The sequence below is a fragment of the Larimichthys crocea genome, chromosome XXII (genome assembly GCF_000972845.2).
Source record: "Larimichthys crocea isolate SSNF chromosome XXII, L_crocea_2.0, whole genome shotgun sequence".
Classification (NCBI taxonomy): domain Eukaryota; kingdom Metazoa; phylum Chordata; class Actinopteri; family Sciaenidae; genus Larimichthys; species Larimichthys crocea.
The window spans coordinates 20,694,559-20,711,805 of record NC_040032.1 but is presented as its reverse complement, the minus strand read 5'-3'; the positions used below and the strand labels follow the sequence as shown (position 1 = coordinate 20,711,805).

At 38.6% G+C, this 17,247-nt stretch overlaps 1 protein-coding gene across 1 annotated transcript in view; it reads right to left on the bottom strand.

Annotated features, from left to right (window-relative positions):
- Window positions 1–1,740: 1,740 nt before the first annotated feature.
- Window positions 1,741–17,247, bottom strand: part of wwc1 (WW and C2 domain containing 1) — a 51,779-nt gene continuing 36,272 nt past the window's right edge. Inside the window, exons 12-22 of the mRNA XM_010734590.3 lie at window positions 16,460–16,577; window positions 15,980–16,150; window positions 15,274–15,466; window positions 14,468–14,608; window positions 13,951–14,003; window positions 11,983–12,175; window positions 11,461–11,631; window positions 10,348–10,440; window positions 8,042–8,272; window positions 7,818–7,936; window positions 1,741–6,999 (exon numbers count right to left, since the gene is read on the bottom strand). Coding sequence (XP_010732892.2) covers window positions 6,933–6,999; window positions 7,818–7,936; window positions 8,042–8,272; window positions 10,348–10,440; window positions 11,461–11,631; window positions 11,983–12,175; window positions 13,951–14,003; window positions 14,468–14,608; window positions 15,274–15,466; window positions 15,980–16,150; window positions 16,460–16,577 — 1,550 coding nt within the window. The 3' untranslated portion in view covers window positions 1,741–6,932. The remainder of the gene's footprint in view (window positions 7,000–7,817; window positions 7,937–8,041; window positions 8,273–10,347; window positions 10,441–11,460; window positions 11,632–11,982; window positions 12,176–13,950; window positions 14,004–14,467; window positions 14,609–15,273; window positions 15,467–15,979; window positions 16,151–16,459; window positions 16,578–17,247) is intronic.

Below are 17,247 nucleotides of genomic sequence, written 5' to 3'. Positions count from 1 at the left end.
CACGTCTTCTTCTTGGTGGGTCACTAACCGACGTGAAAGCTGCATGCTGCCACCTTGAGTTACATTTACTCCACTACAGGACGGAAATACTGAAGTTACTATGTGGTGCCCACATACACAGACATGCAAGAAGTAAATAAATTAAAGGTGTCTATTTAATTCTTGCATGTCTGTGTAAATTCACATGCATCTCTCGAAGAAATCGAGAGAAATCCAGAGAATAGGCAACATAGATTTGAGTTTATTTTAAATAATAAACCTCAAAAATAAAAAGGTTAAAATGAAGTGTAAAGACAGCAGAAGCTGTTCTCTCCAAAACAGAATATTCATATAGTCTCTATATAATACAGTCCACCAAAAATCTTGACTTCATATCATATCGTTTATATTTTTTATACTCAATGTCAAAATGTTTTTCTTATCAACTTAATCCTTCACTGAGGATTTCTTTTAATTATGCGTTTAAAATAAACACAAAATGTCAAATAAAAGTTGAAAAAAAAAAATCTAATCACAGCTGTGTTTGTCTAAAGCAACTCGAGTTCATAAAGTCAGAATGAAACCGAAAGCTGCTCCACTCTCTGCATGATGCAACAAGATTACAAACTTAAGAGTCCCTGAAAAATCCATTTAAACAATCATTAAATTAAGACTATGCTAGGTTGTGTTGGATTAATTAGTTTATAAATTATGTATCTGATCAACTTATTTGTGTGTTTTGACACAGAACACAGATGTGTTGTATCACTCGCTCTGATTTAGAGCTGAAACAATTCATTAATTGCCACTCAACAACTATTCTGACAATCGACCAATTTCAGTTCAGTTTCAGTCATTTTCAAGTTTTATGGGTCACGGTCAACCTGAATCCTATAAGCATATGCAAGAATAAAATTAAACTCTATACCAAGAAAGAAGAAAAACTGAATGGGAGCAAGAAGATATTTTACTTTCATTTTACTTTTGTTTTTTCAAGAGTTTTTTTTTTCCAATATTTTCTGCATTTACATTGTTACATTTTTGTATTTTATTTTACTATTTATTTATTATTCATATGTATATATTTTAGCACTAATACCAGAAGTTTTACTTCATTCTTGATATTTTAACTTTATTCTCAACATTGCGTGTTTAGAAGTCTGTCCCTAAAACTAAAAGTTAAAAAAATATATATTATTAAAATACAAAAATAATAAACATAAAATCTTTCTCCTCTTGAGGCCTTAGTCTTCCATAGGTCAGACCTGAAATGTACGTCGCTTTATACTTGAGCAAAAAAAAAAGTACAAAATACAATTTCTGAAATAGAAACAAAACACATGAAAATAGAAGAGAAGAACTTTTTTATTTGTTGTGAAACTACAAAACATATCGTTTGTTTGTTTGTTTGGTTTTCTTTTTTGTGCTGGTGAAATATTTACAACTCTGGTCGACAGTACAGTGTCTGAGAATAAAATTCACAGCTTTTTCGGGACTCTCGCGATAAAAAGAAAAACAGGAAAAGCACACCCAAATCACAAAGTGCAATAAATACATGCTGTATGTTTCTCATAGCCGCCTCCATACACATTACCAGGTTCATCACCAGTCGTAATACAAACAGATTCATTAGAAAAAAAAAAAACAATAATCAAATGAGGAGAAAAATGCACTTGAACTTCAGAAAACAAACAAGAATTATATCACAACCTACATGATGAAAAAAAAAATTATTTGTGACTAACAGCATTTGTTTTTTTCTCTGAATGATCGTCATGATTTCTCGTAGCAAAAACCTACATTCCTTCATCCAGATGTTATAAATGAGTTTTTTTGATTTGGAGGTTAAGCAACATTCGTTCAATCAAAAGACGAAAAGTTCAGTGGACTTTAAAACAGATGGCGCTCTACAGTGAAACAGTTCACATTAGGAAAATCAATGCAAACATCTCTCTACATTTACAGCTTTTCTCAGATCAGACGATGGAGGCCAGGTTTTGGACATTTAAGACGACGAAAAGAAAGTAAAAATAATAGTTGCTCTCCAAAAGGCACACTCTCTCACATAACTCCAAAGGCTTTCATTAATTTCACAGTGTTCCTGCTACAGTAAAACCCTCAGCCCTGTCAAAGAGTACACAGCTACATTCACACTGCGGGAAACCACATCAGTCTAATTTTTTTTTAAACATTTTCTGTTGCATCTTTCCTATGTGGTACAAATCTGATTTATGGCAGCCTGACCTCAGTCTGAACCGTCTTTTTATTGCTCGGGATTTGCAGGGTCGTAGTGTCGAGAAAGTGAAGTGTTAAATTTAGTGAGGACAAGACGTGTTTGTGCAAAAGTTTTGGAAAAAATATGTGCTTATCCCGTCCCATTGTGACTTTAAAAAAAGCATAAAATACATTGAGGTGTGAGTTCTGGGATCAGTCATGAGTCAGGGCTGTTCAGAATGCTAAATTTAGCATTTCACGTTACATTTCATCGCACCTTCGGGATGCATAATTATCTAAAATGTTGCTAGAAAGGAAGAACCTGACTTCAAACTGACCACCTTTATTTTAATCCATTAGACAATTCTCATTCATAAAGTGGGGAAAAAGAGCCTAAAAGACTGATTTTCATCTTCAGTGTCAACTTTATTAGGTACATCTGCACAATCTACTTCAATTCAATACGATAGCTCTGCCATAAATTCCTTTATGAAGTTCATAATGTTTAGTTTTTGTTGACATTGTCAGAAATGTGTAAATTAAACTGTAAAGTATAGTTATTACAGAGATCACAATAAAGGTAGTATTGTACAAGACTATATTTTATTGTGTTTTTTCTAACTGTTTGTCCACTAGCTATGACCTCAATGCTAAAAAGAGTTATAGCATCATAAAAGTCGACTTTATGGCATATAATTGGACTGCACTTGAGTCTACACTTGCAGCTCCACGGATAGGTAAAGTGTTATTCAGACCACCGGGCCATGTTTGTGTACTTCAGGTGTTAAATCTTTGGCATTGATTGTTTGAGTATTGAAGTGTGACTGTTCAGACCAGAGTCCAGAATCAAACATTTAGTTCCCACAGTGTGAACGCAGCCTCAGTGTGAACGTCCTCACAGCATTTCAACTCAGTTCCCATCACATTTCACCTTCTTCTGTGTTTTCTAGACAAAAGGATGAAGAGCTGTTCGATTATTACATATTTGTGCAAAAAATATTCCTATTTCTACCTGAATGTGTAGTGACTATGTTATTTTGTGCAGATTTAAAACATTTACAGTATTTAATTATCAGAAAACAAGGCTGTTAGTTTTTGGGGACTTTCTGAAGAGGATTTGAGGATGTGAAGAAGAAAAGGAAACAGGAAATGGAGACTAGCAAGAAAAATAAGTAAAAAATCAACTTCCTCTGTTGGTCTTAAAACATACAAACACCAAAGACAACATGAACTAAAAAAAAAAGGTTGTAGGTCGACTCTTCACTGGATCTGATCTACAGTTCAAGCATATTATGAGCTGCTGTTTGTCTAAGAGCAGAAACATCTGGAATGACAGCAGCAGTCAGATTTGTGTCAGCTACATTCTTGTTTACACCGGGAACGGGATTATATGAATGTTTTTGTTTTTTTTTTCATCCAAAGCACCCAATGCACCTAAATTCACAGTCAGCATGGTGACCCAGCAAGAAGTGAACCACTAACGGTGACCTTTCAAAGAAAAAACAACTTTGTCGATACCACAGGAGAGGAATTGTTGGGGAAAACTTAAGATTTTGTAATTTTCATACAACTTCATGATTTGTTCCTCTCCTTGTTTTGATTGTCTTATATAACGTTGATTTCAGCCAAGTCTTTGTGAGATGTAACTTGCTGCTCATTATTATTGATTATTATTAGGTGGTTATTTATTAAATTTGTTGGTGATTTGTTTGGGTTTTTCTTGTGACAAAGGATTTACAAAAGAAAAATATCAAAAGTAACAAAAAAAATGAGGTAGTAGGAAAAGTAATGAGAAAGATTTACCAGCTCCTATTGAAAACTAAACTGAATCTCTGTTGTCACACGACTTCCTTCAGCTCAATCATAATAATGGCCAAAAGTCCAGACAGACCAGTTGTCAGTGTACCTTTGGTCCGTTATAACAAGGACCAGGTCAAAAACTTTGGGGTTACCATAGATTCTGAAAAACTGAATTATTTAAGGGTCGACGACTGTAACGCTCTCTTGTTCAGTCTTCCTAAAAAAAAACTGTTGACCACCTACAACTTGTTCAGAACACAATGCATTCTGGTCTATTTCCTGTTGTTCTGAGTGATTAAGTTGATCTCTGTGTATTGGTATCTCTGATTGGTGAAAGTCTGACACCAAAACCTTAAATCTGCTTAAAATGTCGGCTTTGAGGTCTACATGAGTCCAGTTATCAACAGGAACGTCTACAAACCTGAGGACTATCACTGAACAGTGAAGAGTTTCAGGGAGACGTTTTGCTTTAACGCAGGTAAAATGTTAAAGAAAAAAACACCAAGGACGACTTCTCCAACAGCTCCTCAAAATCCAGGTACAAACACAAAGAGTCTGTAAACAAGAGATGTGCCAGAGTCGAGGTCTGCTGCTGATTTTTAAGTCCGGTTGCCTTGGAAACAACATCAGACGTCAGTAAGTCAATGAGCTGAATATAAATCGCACCACAGTTGTACGAACTCTACACTGACTGCCTCTGTTTGCTACCTTTTTGTACCCACAGGACACCGGCACTATGCAGAACTTTCAAGGACTGCCAGTGTTATGAGAAGTTACATGAACTCAACTCTACTGACAGATCTGCATCTGATCTGCACTAGAAGAAACCTTTAAAAACTTTCCGTCTAAATTCATTTTAAACGTCTAGACCTGGTATTAATTGCGGCATGGAAGAAAAAGTAAGCATTCAAACCTACAGTACTTGATGCTGTTAATACAACACTGACATATTATCACTTTATGGGGAACTCGTTACCAAAGAGTTGCCATATATGTGTCACCTGCTAAATCAAAAGTCCAATATTCACTCTCTTTTAGCTCTGTTTTGGTCTCCACCAACTCCTGATGGAAATATCTGGCTTATCGTTTGCTAAAATCTCGCCTTTCGTCATCAGCTGGTCATTTTAGAGCTTTTCTGCTGTCTGTGCTGACTTAATACGAAGCTACGAGTTGTAAAAAACCAAAACAATGAGCTGAAAGAAGCTTTGATTAGCACAGTTTTAAGGACTCTATGAGAAGAAAGACAATGTGTTCAGTTTTGCTGGGGCACCATGCTAATATCCAGTTCAAAGAGACATGAGAGCGACTCAGATATGTATCCAAAATATCCAGTTACAGAACGGAAAACAGAGGAAAGTACGAAAGCGTTAGTGGCACGTCAGAAAAAAAAACAAAAAACAAATCAGTATGACGTTATAACATGAAAATGTGGGTTATAACAAGATGCTTTAACGTCATAAAAAGATATTTTAAAGTCTTTATGACATAAAACAAGGTTCATGTTTACATTATAACAATGTAAGTTGGAGTTTGTATGTTCTAATAAAGTGAACATATCTTGTTATAAGATGTTTTATCTTTTCACGTTATAATGTGACACTGATCTATTTTCTTTGTCTGATGTGACAGCAAAACACAGCCGAAGGTTTAAAAATTTAAACTATAAAAAACTGACCAAACATAGTGCAGATGTTCAGATGTCATTTGGGGAGAAGATATTTTAACCAAGCAATCAGAGTGAAGAACAGGAGCCTTGAGAAGTAGGACTGCTGTCTTCCTATTAGCTGGTAAGCTGCTGGTCAGTTTTCCTCATCAGTGGTAGGTGTGGGGGGGTTTAGTCACTTCCTTTTAGTCATACAATCAGTAAGAAGTTCACAGTCATCAAAAATACATTTGATTTTCACTTCCTGTGTGTGTTTCGACAATCTTTGTGTGCCTCAACAATCATTCCAGCACGAGGAAAAAGTTTTTGGGTTTCATCTTCTTTTTTTCTTTTTTTACCTTCCAAAAACTCACATCAAGTTTCTTTTTTTTTTAACTTTTACCTCAAGTTTTCTTAAAGTGCAGACTATCCGATCAACTACCTGAGTGTTAGTGAGAGACAAGTGCTGTTTCTACACTTTGATGAGTGAGGGTGACTCTTTTTTTACTTCAGACTCTCACCTCCGACTCGCTGATTAAAAACCGATCCAGTTCATTTAGTAATGTTTGTAAAGCTCCAGTTTTTCCTCTCGTGTTCTTTTATCGTGTTGTGAAAGACGCCAGAGCAGAAGCCATGCTGATGATTCATATGTACAACTATCTGTGCTATCAATATAGTACACGGCAGACAAGCGTCAGGTGTGCTTATGTTTGTCTGCGTATAAAGTTTTCAAAATGCTCTTAAAAAAACACTTGAAGATTGATTAAATATCTTTTGAGTGTAGGTATTTATTTTTTCTTTCGTCATCAGCTTAAGTTGCGTATTTCACTTTAGTACCTTTTCTTCTTCTGTATTGTTTTGTGCTTTCAATATACATATACATTTTGTCCAAATGTGTCATTTTAGTACAAAACCCTTTGTATGTGCACGTGCAAGCTGTGTGACTTTGTGCTGGAATGATTTTAAAACACCTAAAAGCCTATAAACAGCCTGTTAGTAACAGAAACACAACGCCATAAAGTTGAAGAGAGAGTGAAATAATAATAATTAATAATAATAAAAAAAAAAGCTCTAGCAGTGCTATTTTCTAATTTACAAACAAAGACTATCCACATTAGAAATGCTGAGCTCTTTAAAAATGTGTTTCTTCACGTTTTCGAGTGATTTTTTTTTCCATTTTCTACTAATATCATTATCATTTAAAATTCTTCATAACACCGCCAAACGTTTGCTTCATTTGTGTTGGGAACAGCAGGTTAAGACTCAAGAAGGGGAAATACTTTGAAATGCTTCTTCTCTACACGTCATCAGCCGGCAGGTCGGGTATGCTGGTCTTTGCTCGTGTGAAGAAGGCCATCTTCTCTCTGAAATCACACAGGAAACAGACGATTTGAAGCAGTGAGCTGGAGACGTCTTTAACGCAACTCGTGAATTTTAGTTTCAAACTGTTTCCGGATCAAACTTTTTCATGGTTAAATTATTGTAATTATGCTATTTCTGTTGCGGCAGGATTACATACAAAGTCAATACAAAGTACAATTATACAAGTATACAACTTGTGTAAAAATGTGTCTGTTACTTGATTCCAGCTTCACTTTACTCTGAACTAAGTAGTGCTGATCCAAACTCCTTTCAGAAAAGTAAGCATATTAAAAGTTGTTTACTTTTTACCTGACCATCTATGAATTCAGACTTCAGGATGTAGTTATTTCAGAATCATTTTAATAATTTAATGCATTAAAATCACAGCAAAAATTGTTTATCTGCGGTTCCTACCGCTCTAGTAAGTGAGATTAAGGCTGAATATTTACTCAAAAATACAAGGATCCTGGGAATGAACTTGAGCGGGTAACGCAAAGCGAGAATTAACTTTGCTTTCTGTGTGAACATACCAAAGAAATATTTGTACTGTATTAAAAAGGCTGTAAAAACCTGAATGAATAAATGAATAAAACTGACATGTCCTTCACATTCTGAGCTCCAAAGAGATTTATGGTTTCTATGTCAATAAGTATTATATAATAAATAAATGGATAAAAAGGAGTGAGAATTACACTATCAAGATACTTTGGCCACCATAAACATGATGATCTACATTTTCTGGACTAAAAACTGTTGAACTCATGAGCCGTCTGAAAAACTGTCAAACTGCCAATGACATCTGGTGTCGTGTTTCACCCACCTAAAGGTCTGGACCTCTGGGACTTCCTTGCGGCTCTGGCCCCTGATCTTGTGGACGTCCTTGGCTGCTGCCCTCATCATCTTCTCCACCCGCTTCTCCTGCAGCTGCTCTTCACAAGTCTGAATGGGACATAGAGGAGAAAGTCAAGAAAAGTGCCCTTGAGCTTGTGGGTGAGAACACCTGATTGCTTGGTGAACGGTCCTGAACACCTCGGTATCACTCACCTGTTTCTCGGCCTGTTTGAGGAGGAGCCGGAAGCGTTCGTCTTCTTGGACCCAGGCCGGCAGCTCTCTCTGACCCCGCTGCCTCGCCTTCTCTAGCTGCGTCTTCAGCTCCCGCAGCACCCGCAGCTCCTGAGCCAGCCGGGCCTGCCGCGTCCGAGATACCTGCAGGTCCAACTCCAGGTCCAGGGATGTTCGGAGGAGACCGTCCAGACCTTTGACCTGCACGGGGGGCTGAAGGGACAACAGGGATGGACATAGTTAGTAGCTGCACACACATAGGTCTATGAAGTAAGGGTAGCACATCAAGAGGAGGCATGTTGGCTCTCTGGATGATGATGACCCATCTTGACCCATCCTTTGAGCTGCCCTCTCCTGACATACAATGTCTCCACCTAGTGGTTGCTGTAGGACATCACACATTTGTTAAAGTTTTTAATTTAGGGTTGTTAATAATACCGCAATGCTAATACATGTTGGTGCATTACTGGCAATTCCCATTATTTGCTGCTAGAATTGAGCTAGTTGCTGCAGCTACAAAATAACTACGATTCGTCCATAATGCGAGAGAACAACAAACTTCCTCCACGTCATTACTTTACTTTTCAACTCACGGCTGTTAACCAGACCACAGCAGTGACACGTGATAAATATCTTGTGAGAGCCTCGAGGCTGTTACTTTAACAAACACACAAAAGCCAGCAACATATTTCAGACGTGCGAAGGGCCTAAAAGTCAACTGAACGTACAGTGACACCCAAAAGAGGAGAGGGACCACCAGGAGAGATTTCACTGCCTGTCTCTAAATTAATGGAAGCTGGCAAATGTCAGAGCTGCATTAAACATTCAGGCGGTTATTAAATATTAAGAGTCACTTCACTGAGAGTGGTTCAACGGCTTTAAGACTCAAAAATGCTAATAGGCTCTCAGTCTCTCTCTCGCTCTCTGGGGAGCAGAGGCGACGGTTAACGTGGTCGGTAAGTGCAGCAGATAGAAACACACACGGAGATGAAGATATAGTGTCAGGAGTCCTCTTCATCTTTTAACAGCAGGGATGGGAATGGATACTATTTTATTGATACCAATGCTATTATCCATTATTAAAACTTTAACTCTTGTTTAAATCAACACTGTGCAATATATGTCTGTTTACACAGTGACACTTCAACACCTACACACATTTTTCACATCCTATTTTAGTATATTTTGTATTTTAATATTGTTCTTTTTACCTTCATTTTTATAGTTTTACATTTACTTCTTTGTGTGTAGTGCTGCTACACGGTTTAGTACTCCTAATGCTGAGCTGACTGCTTCCTCTTGTCCAACACACTGCATTGTATATTTGATCCTGTGTTAACCTAACAAATAAACTTGAAACTTGAAGAGCAATTTTCTGTGTGGAAAAAAAAAGAAAAAAAGAAAACAGTAGGCCTACACAGTGTAGAAACAGGAGATAAAAAGGGCTGATGGGCGAATGAACTTGGCTGTAGTCTGAGAGCTAAAATGGATGAAATAATAGACTATTTGTACAGTATTTGTTTTCTGCCTGCAGGTCTGCCTGCGTGGCGCTAATAAATCTTTAACCTTGGATACTGACGTTGAAACAAAGTCACATTTTCTTCCTCATAGACGCATGATTGATGTCATCGATGGACTGAATGTATTCTGATGAATCAGACAACCTGTATCCTGTTCTCAACTAGAACCGGCTCTTGAATCCCATCGCTATTAAAGAGCTAAACGTGTCTGAGAAATACACACCAATACATTGTTTTTTTGTTTTTTTTAGATTCCTTCATTTACTATTAAATATATGAATTGTATCCTTCTCCACTAGGGGTCACCCAAGCTTCACAGGGGTCATGAGGTCTTCTTGATTCTAAGCAGTGTAAGAAAACTTAAGTAGATCTAAATTAAGTAAAGTGAATGAGATGATTCTTTCTAAAGAGTAGATGGTCATTTAAGATCTAAAGGTAAATAAATGTAACAAGATAGGGGCACAGTGAAGACCTGAACACACAGTTCACAGAGCTTCATCCTCTGTATCAGAAAAGAGCTCAAAGAACAGCAGCTCAGAGTGCTCTGCTGTTAAACAGGAATGTTGTTGGTGCTGTCAGGTGGAACGTTGGAGTCGGCCCTGGTGCAAGGTTTACAAGCACTTTAAATCTTGTTAAAAGACTTTAAGCTATGATTGTTCGAGGGTGTCAAGTCTATCACACTCATCGTCTGCCACAGCGACTTTAGAAAAGACAAAAAATATGATGGAGTCAGAGAGACAGATCAGGAGGCAGGAGTGAAGCATCTACCTTCTTCATGCGCATGCTGCGTCTCTCGGAGGCGTTTCGGACAAACGGAGACTTCTTGGAGAGGGTGGAGCTGTCGCTGTCACTGCGGTTTATCTGAAAAAAGACAAATTCAGAACAGAGTGAAATTATTTGTCTGATGTGCTGATTAGTGCTCATTTCGACTGAAATGTTCATGAATGGCCTTTTTTCTATGATGAAGACAATATATGATGCAAAATTATGACATGTTTTGTTTACATCGACGAGACAGGACTAAACTGTTGGTGGTGAGCTATAGATATTAAAAAATGCTTAACATTTACCCCCAATAAATAAGAGAAAACGGAGGTATAATAATGCATTGGTCTGGATTCTTTAAGACCTGCATCCACCTGACCCACTATGAGAGCCAACTGATACCACCCGACCTGCAAAAACTAATCTGTCAATCAACCAGACCCACAAACCGCCAACTTTTTGGATTACAGGAGCTGATCCTGAACTTTAACCCCTAACCTCCATCTGTCTAAACATAATAAACATCTTCGTCTAAAGACTAAAACAAAATCATAATTAGCTGCCGAAACTAAAGCTGATGTTTCATTGTACTGTACGTCATCTTCCGGTGAGTTTCAGTCAGTGTCGTAGTATTCGAGGTCTATCTCAAGACCACGTTTTGAAAGTGTCGTCTTTAAATTGACCACAGTTTTACTCAGTCTTGTCTCAATTTCATGCGAAGAGGACTCAAGCTATTATTTAAGACCGGTCAAGGCCACAACTGTAGGGATATCATTGAACTATCCGTTCATTATCTGAGTTATCTGTTGCCATCATTACTTTAAATGGAACCAAAAACACATTTCTAATTTGAAATTTACGTTACTCTTAACAGCCTCCACCTGACCCCGTCCCTGAGCCCTTCACATGAAGAAAGTAAATCTTGGGAGAAAAGGCTGTGGCTGACAGGGAGGAGACATCAACCGAATCCTCTGTAAAAAATTTCTTCTTAAACCACAAAGAGTTCATCTACAAACTGTGTTCAGAAGACACCACGTGGCTGGGTCTCAATCAAGTCTTCGTCTTGTCTCGGTCTCGATACACTAGTCTTGGTTTGATCTCACTGGGTTTAGTTACCCTGCAGATGTACTGGCTCTGAGGTCCGGGGGAGAAAGTCTTGGAGCGGATGATGGTGTTCCCCCTCATGAAAGGGTTCTGCTGGTGGACGTCTGGGCGACGCTCCTTGGGTCGAACGACCGAGTGGGGATGGGACGGCAACGAGCTGTCCATGCTCGTCTCCTTGTTGACCTGAACAAGAAAACACAGCCAATGAGAAGACAGGACAAAACATCAAAAACAAACTGTGATTTTAAGACAAAAAATGTTTTCTTTAAATCAATCAAAGACCATTTAATGCCTCAATTTCAGTGTCAAAAAAAGCATCTAGTCATCTTGAACTTCTCCAGCAATTGTTGAGATGCCAAAAGAAGAAAAAGAAGAAATGACTATAGAACTCCATTACAGTCCATTTCCTGCTCCAGTGGGTGTTTAAATTTGTCTCTGGGCCTCTTTTGTGATGGATTTTTCTCTGTATGATTGTTAAACGTTGATGGAAAATGTCTTTTTGATTCTACAGGACTGACAACCAGTAAAAGTTACCTTTTCTGCGATGACTGCTGGTGCTGCCGCTGCTGGAGGAGGCGGTGGTGGCGGCGGTTTAGTCACCTCCTCTTCTGCTTCCCATTGGCTGCTTTCAGAATAAAACTCATCCTCCTCCTCCAGAGGCCCCACCCCCTCCACGCCATTTCCTTCTTCACCATCAAACATGTCTGCCTCCAGAGGGTCGCCATGCCTGACAATCAACAACAGAGACGCAGTTAGAAAACCAGAGAGAAGACAAACACACTCATGTCGACTACTTTCTTACTTTTTCAGTATTTATTCATTCATGGTGTCTGATTTAAATTATGATTTTTGCATTTATCACTGGTTTTGTTTTGTTTTCTACTAAGTGACACTAAATTATTGTTAACTTGGTATAAAGAGTTTTTAAGTGTGTGAATACAGTGAATCTTGAAGATATTCTGTCTTTTCTACGTTTGTGTATGTTTCTGACTTAGTGCATATTCAAGGACATATTTCAAAAGACCTGTGCTCATAACTCAGTTTCATTGTTTTTCAAGATTGTTTTTGTTTAATCAGCACAGCCGTCTACTCGGCTACATCACTCTACTGGTTTGTTCATGTAAGGGGAAAAAAAGGAATAAGAAAAAACTGAGAAAAAAAGAAAAACTTTGTTTTGATCCAAAAATCTGCTAAAACCCAAACGTATAAGAGCCAAATGTCGAACAGGCTGTAAAGAATTATGCAAATTATAAATCATTTAAATGAATAAATATGCCAGCTTTGTTTCAGTAAACCTGAATGAATAAAACTTGAGTAAATATTTCAGTGAACAAAGAAGAAGTGAAAGAAGAACGACTGAAAAGAAATACAGCTGGTCTGATCTAATTCTGCCTTTCCTGTCGACAGGTGTTCGCCACTGTGTGTGTGTGTCTGTGTGTGCATGTTTGTGTGTGTGTGCGTGCGTGTGTGTGTGTGTACGTACGTCTGTGTGTCTGTGTGTGTTGAGGGCACCATAACCTCAGGACACCTGGTGATTGAGGGAGGAGGAAAGGTGGAGGTGTCATTCATAGAGGAGGAGGGGGGAGGAGGTGTCTGTGAAATTTAATCAGCTTTATTTACAGCGTGAACCTGCCAGGTGACATTCTGTGTGTGTGTGTGTGTGTGTGTGTGTGTGTGTGTGTGTGTGTATTTGTCCTCACTAACAGGAAGTGACTGCTTCAGTACAGTTCAGTGTGAAAATCTATTCAAAAATCACAAATGTTGACGGATATGCTAGTAAAAATAAAGTCCAGAATTTAAAATCTTAATGAAGTACACAAGTATTATCAGCATGATAATCTGTATTATATATGGAATTATTAGATAGTTAATACTGAGTGTCTAGCAGCATTATACTGTGCAGAGCTGGAGGTATGTCTGAGTATTTTATTGGTTCTCAGCCTTGGGTTCAGGCCCCTCTAAAAGGTTACCAGATAAATCTGAGGGATTTATGACATAACTGTTAATTCTTCTTCTTTGAACTTTTTATGAAATATTGACTAAATAAATGTATAAATAATTAACATAATTGCTGTTTATTTAACTCTATTTTAACATTTTACTGTTTTACTAAAATCAATAGATTTTATGTAATATTTCATAACTTATTGTTATTTTTATTGTATATACCTTTTATCCTTTTATCATTATTCTGTTCATTTTTGATCGTCACTTTCTTTTTAACATCTGATGTTTTGTCGTTTTTAAAGAATTTAAATTGCATCTGATTTGAAAAGCATGAATAAAGTTTGATTGACTGAAAGTATCGTACATAATGAAGACAGTGAGAGAAACATGGCCAATCATGCTGATCACTCAGGAACAAATCAGCACCAAAGAAAAAAACTAAAATGATTATCGATGATGGATGATGGTTAAAAAAAATGGAGAAATGTTGCTGGAGTGGTGGAGAAGTAAAAAAGACGAAAAATTATTAAAAACAAAATAAACAAAGAAACTCACCACTCATCATCCTCAGGAGGTCCGACTCTAGAAACACTGGAAATCACTGGAGTCTGAAACACAGAAAACACACACACATACACACATCAGCACCAAACAGACTCATATCTGTGTGTTTAAATGTGATCTTATGTGACTGTAATTTAACCTGTTAACATGTTTACTATTGGTCACATGACTGACTAGCTATAAGTGCCTGAAAATTATTAACTTACTATTTTCTGCTAAAAGACCTGCAAGATTAAAAACACGTATTTTTAATCTTCGGCAGCCCCAAAACTGTGTGTATACCAATCATTCAGGACACGTGACAGTATTATTAATAAACCATTAAAACAGGTATCATCGTTCACACAGAGGGAAAAGTTTTCATTCATCGAGAATTAACATTTTTAAATGTTACTCTGATTTATTAGATTGAGGGAAACGGCTGCAGCAGCAGAAAAAAACTGTTTTATAGTCAGAAAAGTTTCTGAGCTGATAACGTCCGCTTCTGGGTGTCACTCTGTGTCTGTACCCTGTCTGAGCCGCCGGCTGCTCTGCTCTCTTTGTCCTTGTTGTTGATCTCGGGCATGTAGGCACGACTCAGCAGGTTGTACCACTTGGTGCATCTGTCCTCCGAACAGCTGACGTCAGCCAGGCTGATCTGTGCTCCTGCCTGGAGGAGGAGAGGATAGGGAGAGAGGTAAGATGGAGGGATGTTAGAAGGACAACACTGCAGAGCAAAGTGTCTGTTTTGAAATCATTCTGCAATTCAGTGTGTTAGAGACATTTTTAATTAATAGTTTCATGCAAAACACTTTGAAAGCTCTTTGGTAAAGGGAAACTTTGATATTTTTCTAATCTATATTCTGATGTTTGACATCAAACTGATGTCCCATGGGGATTTTTTGTGAGGTTGCTGCAGCTAGGAGACGGGAAAATCCTTTGGGGGTAATTGTACGCTGTTAATTTACGTACGTCCACTAAAAGTTCTTGTTTTTGACAGACTCAGATAGTTATTGTGTGTCTGACAACATTAGAAAAGGATCTCTACAGGCTTAACCAGAAAGAGCTGTTCTATTCAAAGCCGAAGTTTTTGGTCTATCGCTGCCTTGATTGATTAGTTTGTTTATGCTATTTTGGACTTTAAATGGTTAAAAATAATATAATAGCAGCTGCCGGCTACATGATGATGATGGGGAATGGGGTCCAGGTTGAAAAATATCCACGTTACCTTTGAGCTAAATTAAATCTGAATTGCATTAGGATAAAAAAAAAAACATTCAAATTGGCCCCATGTGTTCCCTTCACCCTGCACGTAAAACCAGGAAGGAGACTAACCAGACACTCTTCATGACGCGACTTGCTGGTGTTGCAGACGTCGACCCTCAGCGTCTTCTGCCGCAGTGCACTGTGGGATATCTGCATGCTGAACACCTCGTTGACCTCCATGACGTCCTGAGGCAGAGAGCCGCGTGTTCGGAAGAGGCAGCGCGTAGTCTCCACACAGGGCAACACTGCTGAACGCACATACCTGGAGGACACAGGTGGGTGAGGCTGTTTGGTTACATGACGTCCATGAAAAATGCTTCTTTGTGCCATCGACAGGCTTGTTTGCTACCAGAATTTTACACAGTGTTACTCTACAGTGTTAGCATAAGGAACATAACAAGGAAAAGGCAGATAAAACTGCCGTAAGACCTTCTGTACGTGTGAGCACCGCGTCTACAGACATTAAACACACAAAGCTGCAAACAAGACAAATGAGACAAGCCTGAGGGAAAAGTAAATTCTTCACCGTCTGAATATTTAATCTAACTGTGAAAATATAAACTGCTTTCTGGTTCTTTTTCTAAACTGCAGTTTTTCTTGAAAAATAAGACATCTGAAGACGTCGCCTCCGGAAAACAATAATCAACACGCATCACCATTTTCTTGCGTTTTATGGCCCAAACAACTAATTGACTCATTGCTGATGGAAATAATCGTTAGTTGCAGTTGCAGCTGCAGAAAGTGTCGTCTAACAACAAGAAGTAAAAGGACGTACACTTTCTGGTCAGCAGGCAGGCAGAGGGCGCTGCAGTTTGACAGCTGCACGACGTAGATGGTGAAGCGTTGGTCTCTGGACTCATAGCGGAAGCCGAGCTGCACCTGAGAGCAGCCCGGTGCCAAGCGCTCCTCATAGGAGCCCAGGAGGAGGTCAGCGGGGAGGCCCGGCCTGAAAGCAACACAAATACCCAGATAGACTCTAAGAAAAATATCATGGAAAGTGAGACTGTTCAACTGCTAGATAAAAGTTTTCCACTTGTAAATACTGTTCAACATCTACAGATAACCACAAATTATTGTCGTGCTGAAAAGAAGAAAAGGTCTAAATCAAAAATCAAGTTGTAGATTTGAAGAATCGTGAAGATACATAGGATGATAATAATAATTATTATTATATAATAAACATGGAACTGCAAAAACAATGTTTACATAGCAGAAAGGTCACACAGAGAAATCACCAGATAAAAATGTATCGTACCTGCGCTCTGAAGGCTCGTACACGCCGCTATCACCGGCCACCGACTCATCCGACACAGCGGAGGTCACGCCCATTTTCTTTGGCCCCGCCCCCGTCCCTCGTAGCTGAGGAGCCGAGTCTGAAGAGGAGGATCACAAGGTGGAGATACAACTTCATTTACAAAGGATTACAATGGTGATAATATTGTTTGTTTGACCACTTATTTGTGGTGTTAGGGTGTGTGTGTCTTCAGTGGGAACCCAGGGAAACTCAGAAAGCTCAGGAAACCTTCTTCAGGAAGGGTTAAACCTTGGGAAACTGGACTTGCTTTCCCCAGATTTAACCCTTCTTAAAGAAAGATGACCTGGATGACTGAGAATGTTCTTCGGCTTTAACAGCTGTGTACTACTAACCTTGTATGATCGCTATTATTGTCGTATGGTCTGGCTCAGGTTGATACATACAGAGAACGAACGTCATTGAGCTTTCTAATTATCTAATTTGACATTCCGCCTGTTGACATTAAGCTGGATAACGTAACACGACCGGAAATCAGCTCTTCTTCGCTGTTCTAAAAACAGTAGTCACCAGTGCTCAGTAGCAGCACATCACAAACGACCCTCCTCACTCTGTTTGGCTTGTACTCGTTGGGTTTAGGCATGAGGAGTGAGATTTGTCAGGGTAAGAAAATTGGGGTTAGACGATCACAGTCAGAGCAAGGTTAGAGGGTTAAAGGATTGGGTCAGGAGTCCCGTTTCAGGGCTAATAAATCATGTGATCGGATCGGAGCATAGACATAGCACAGATAC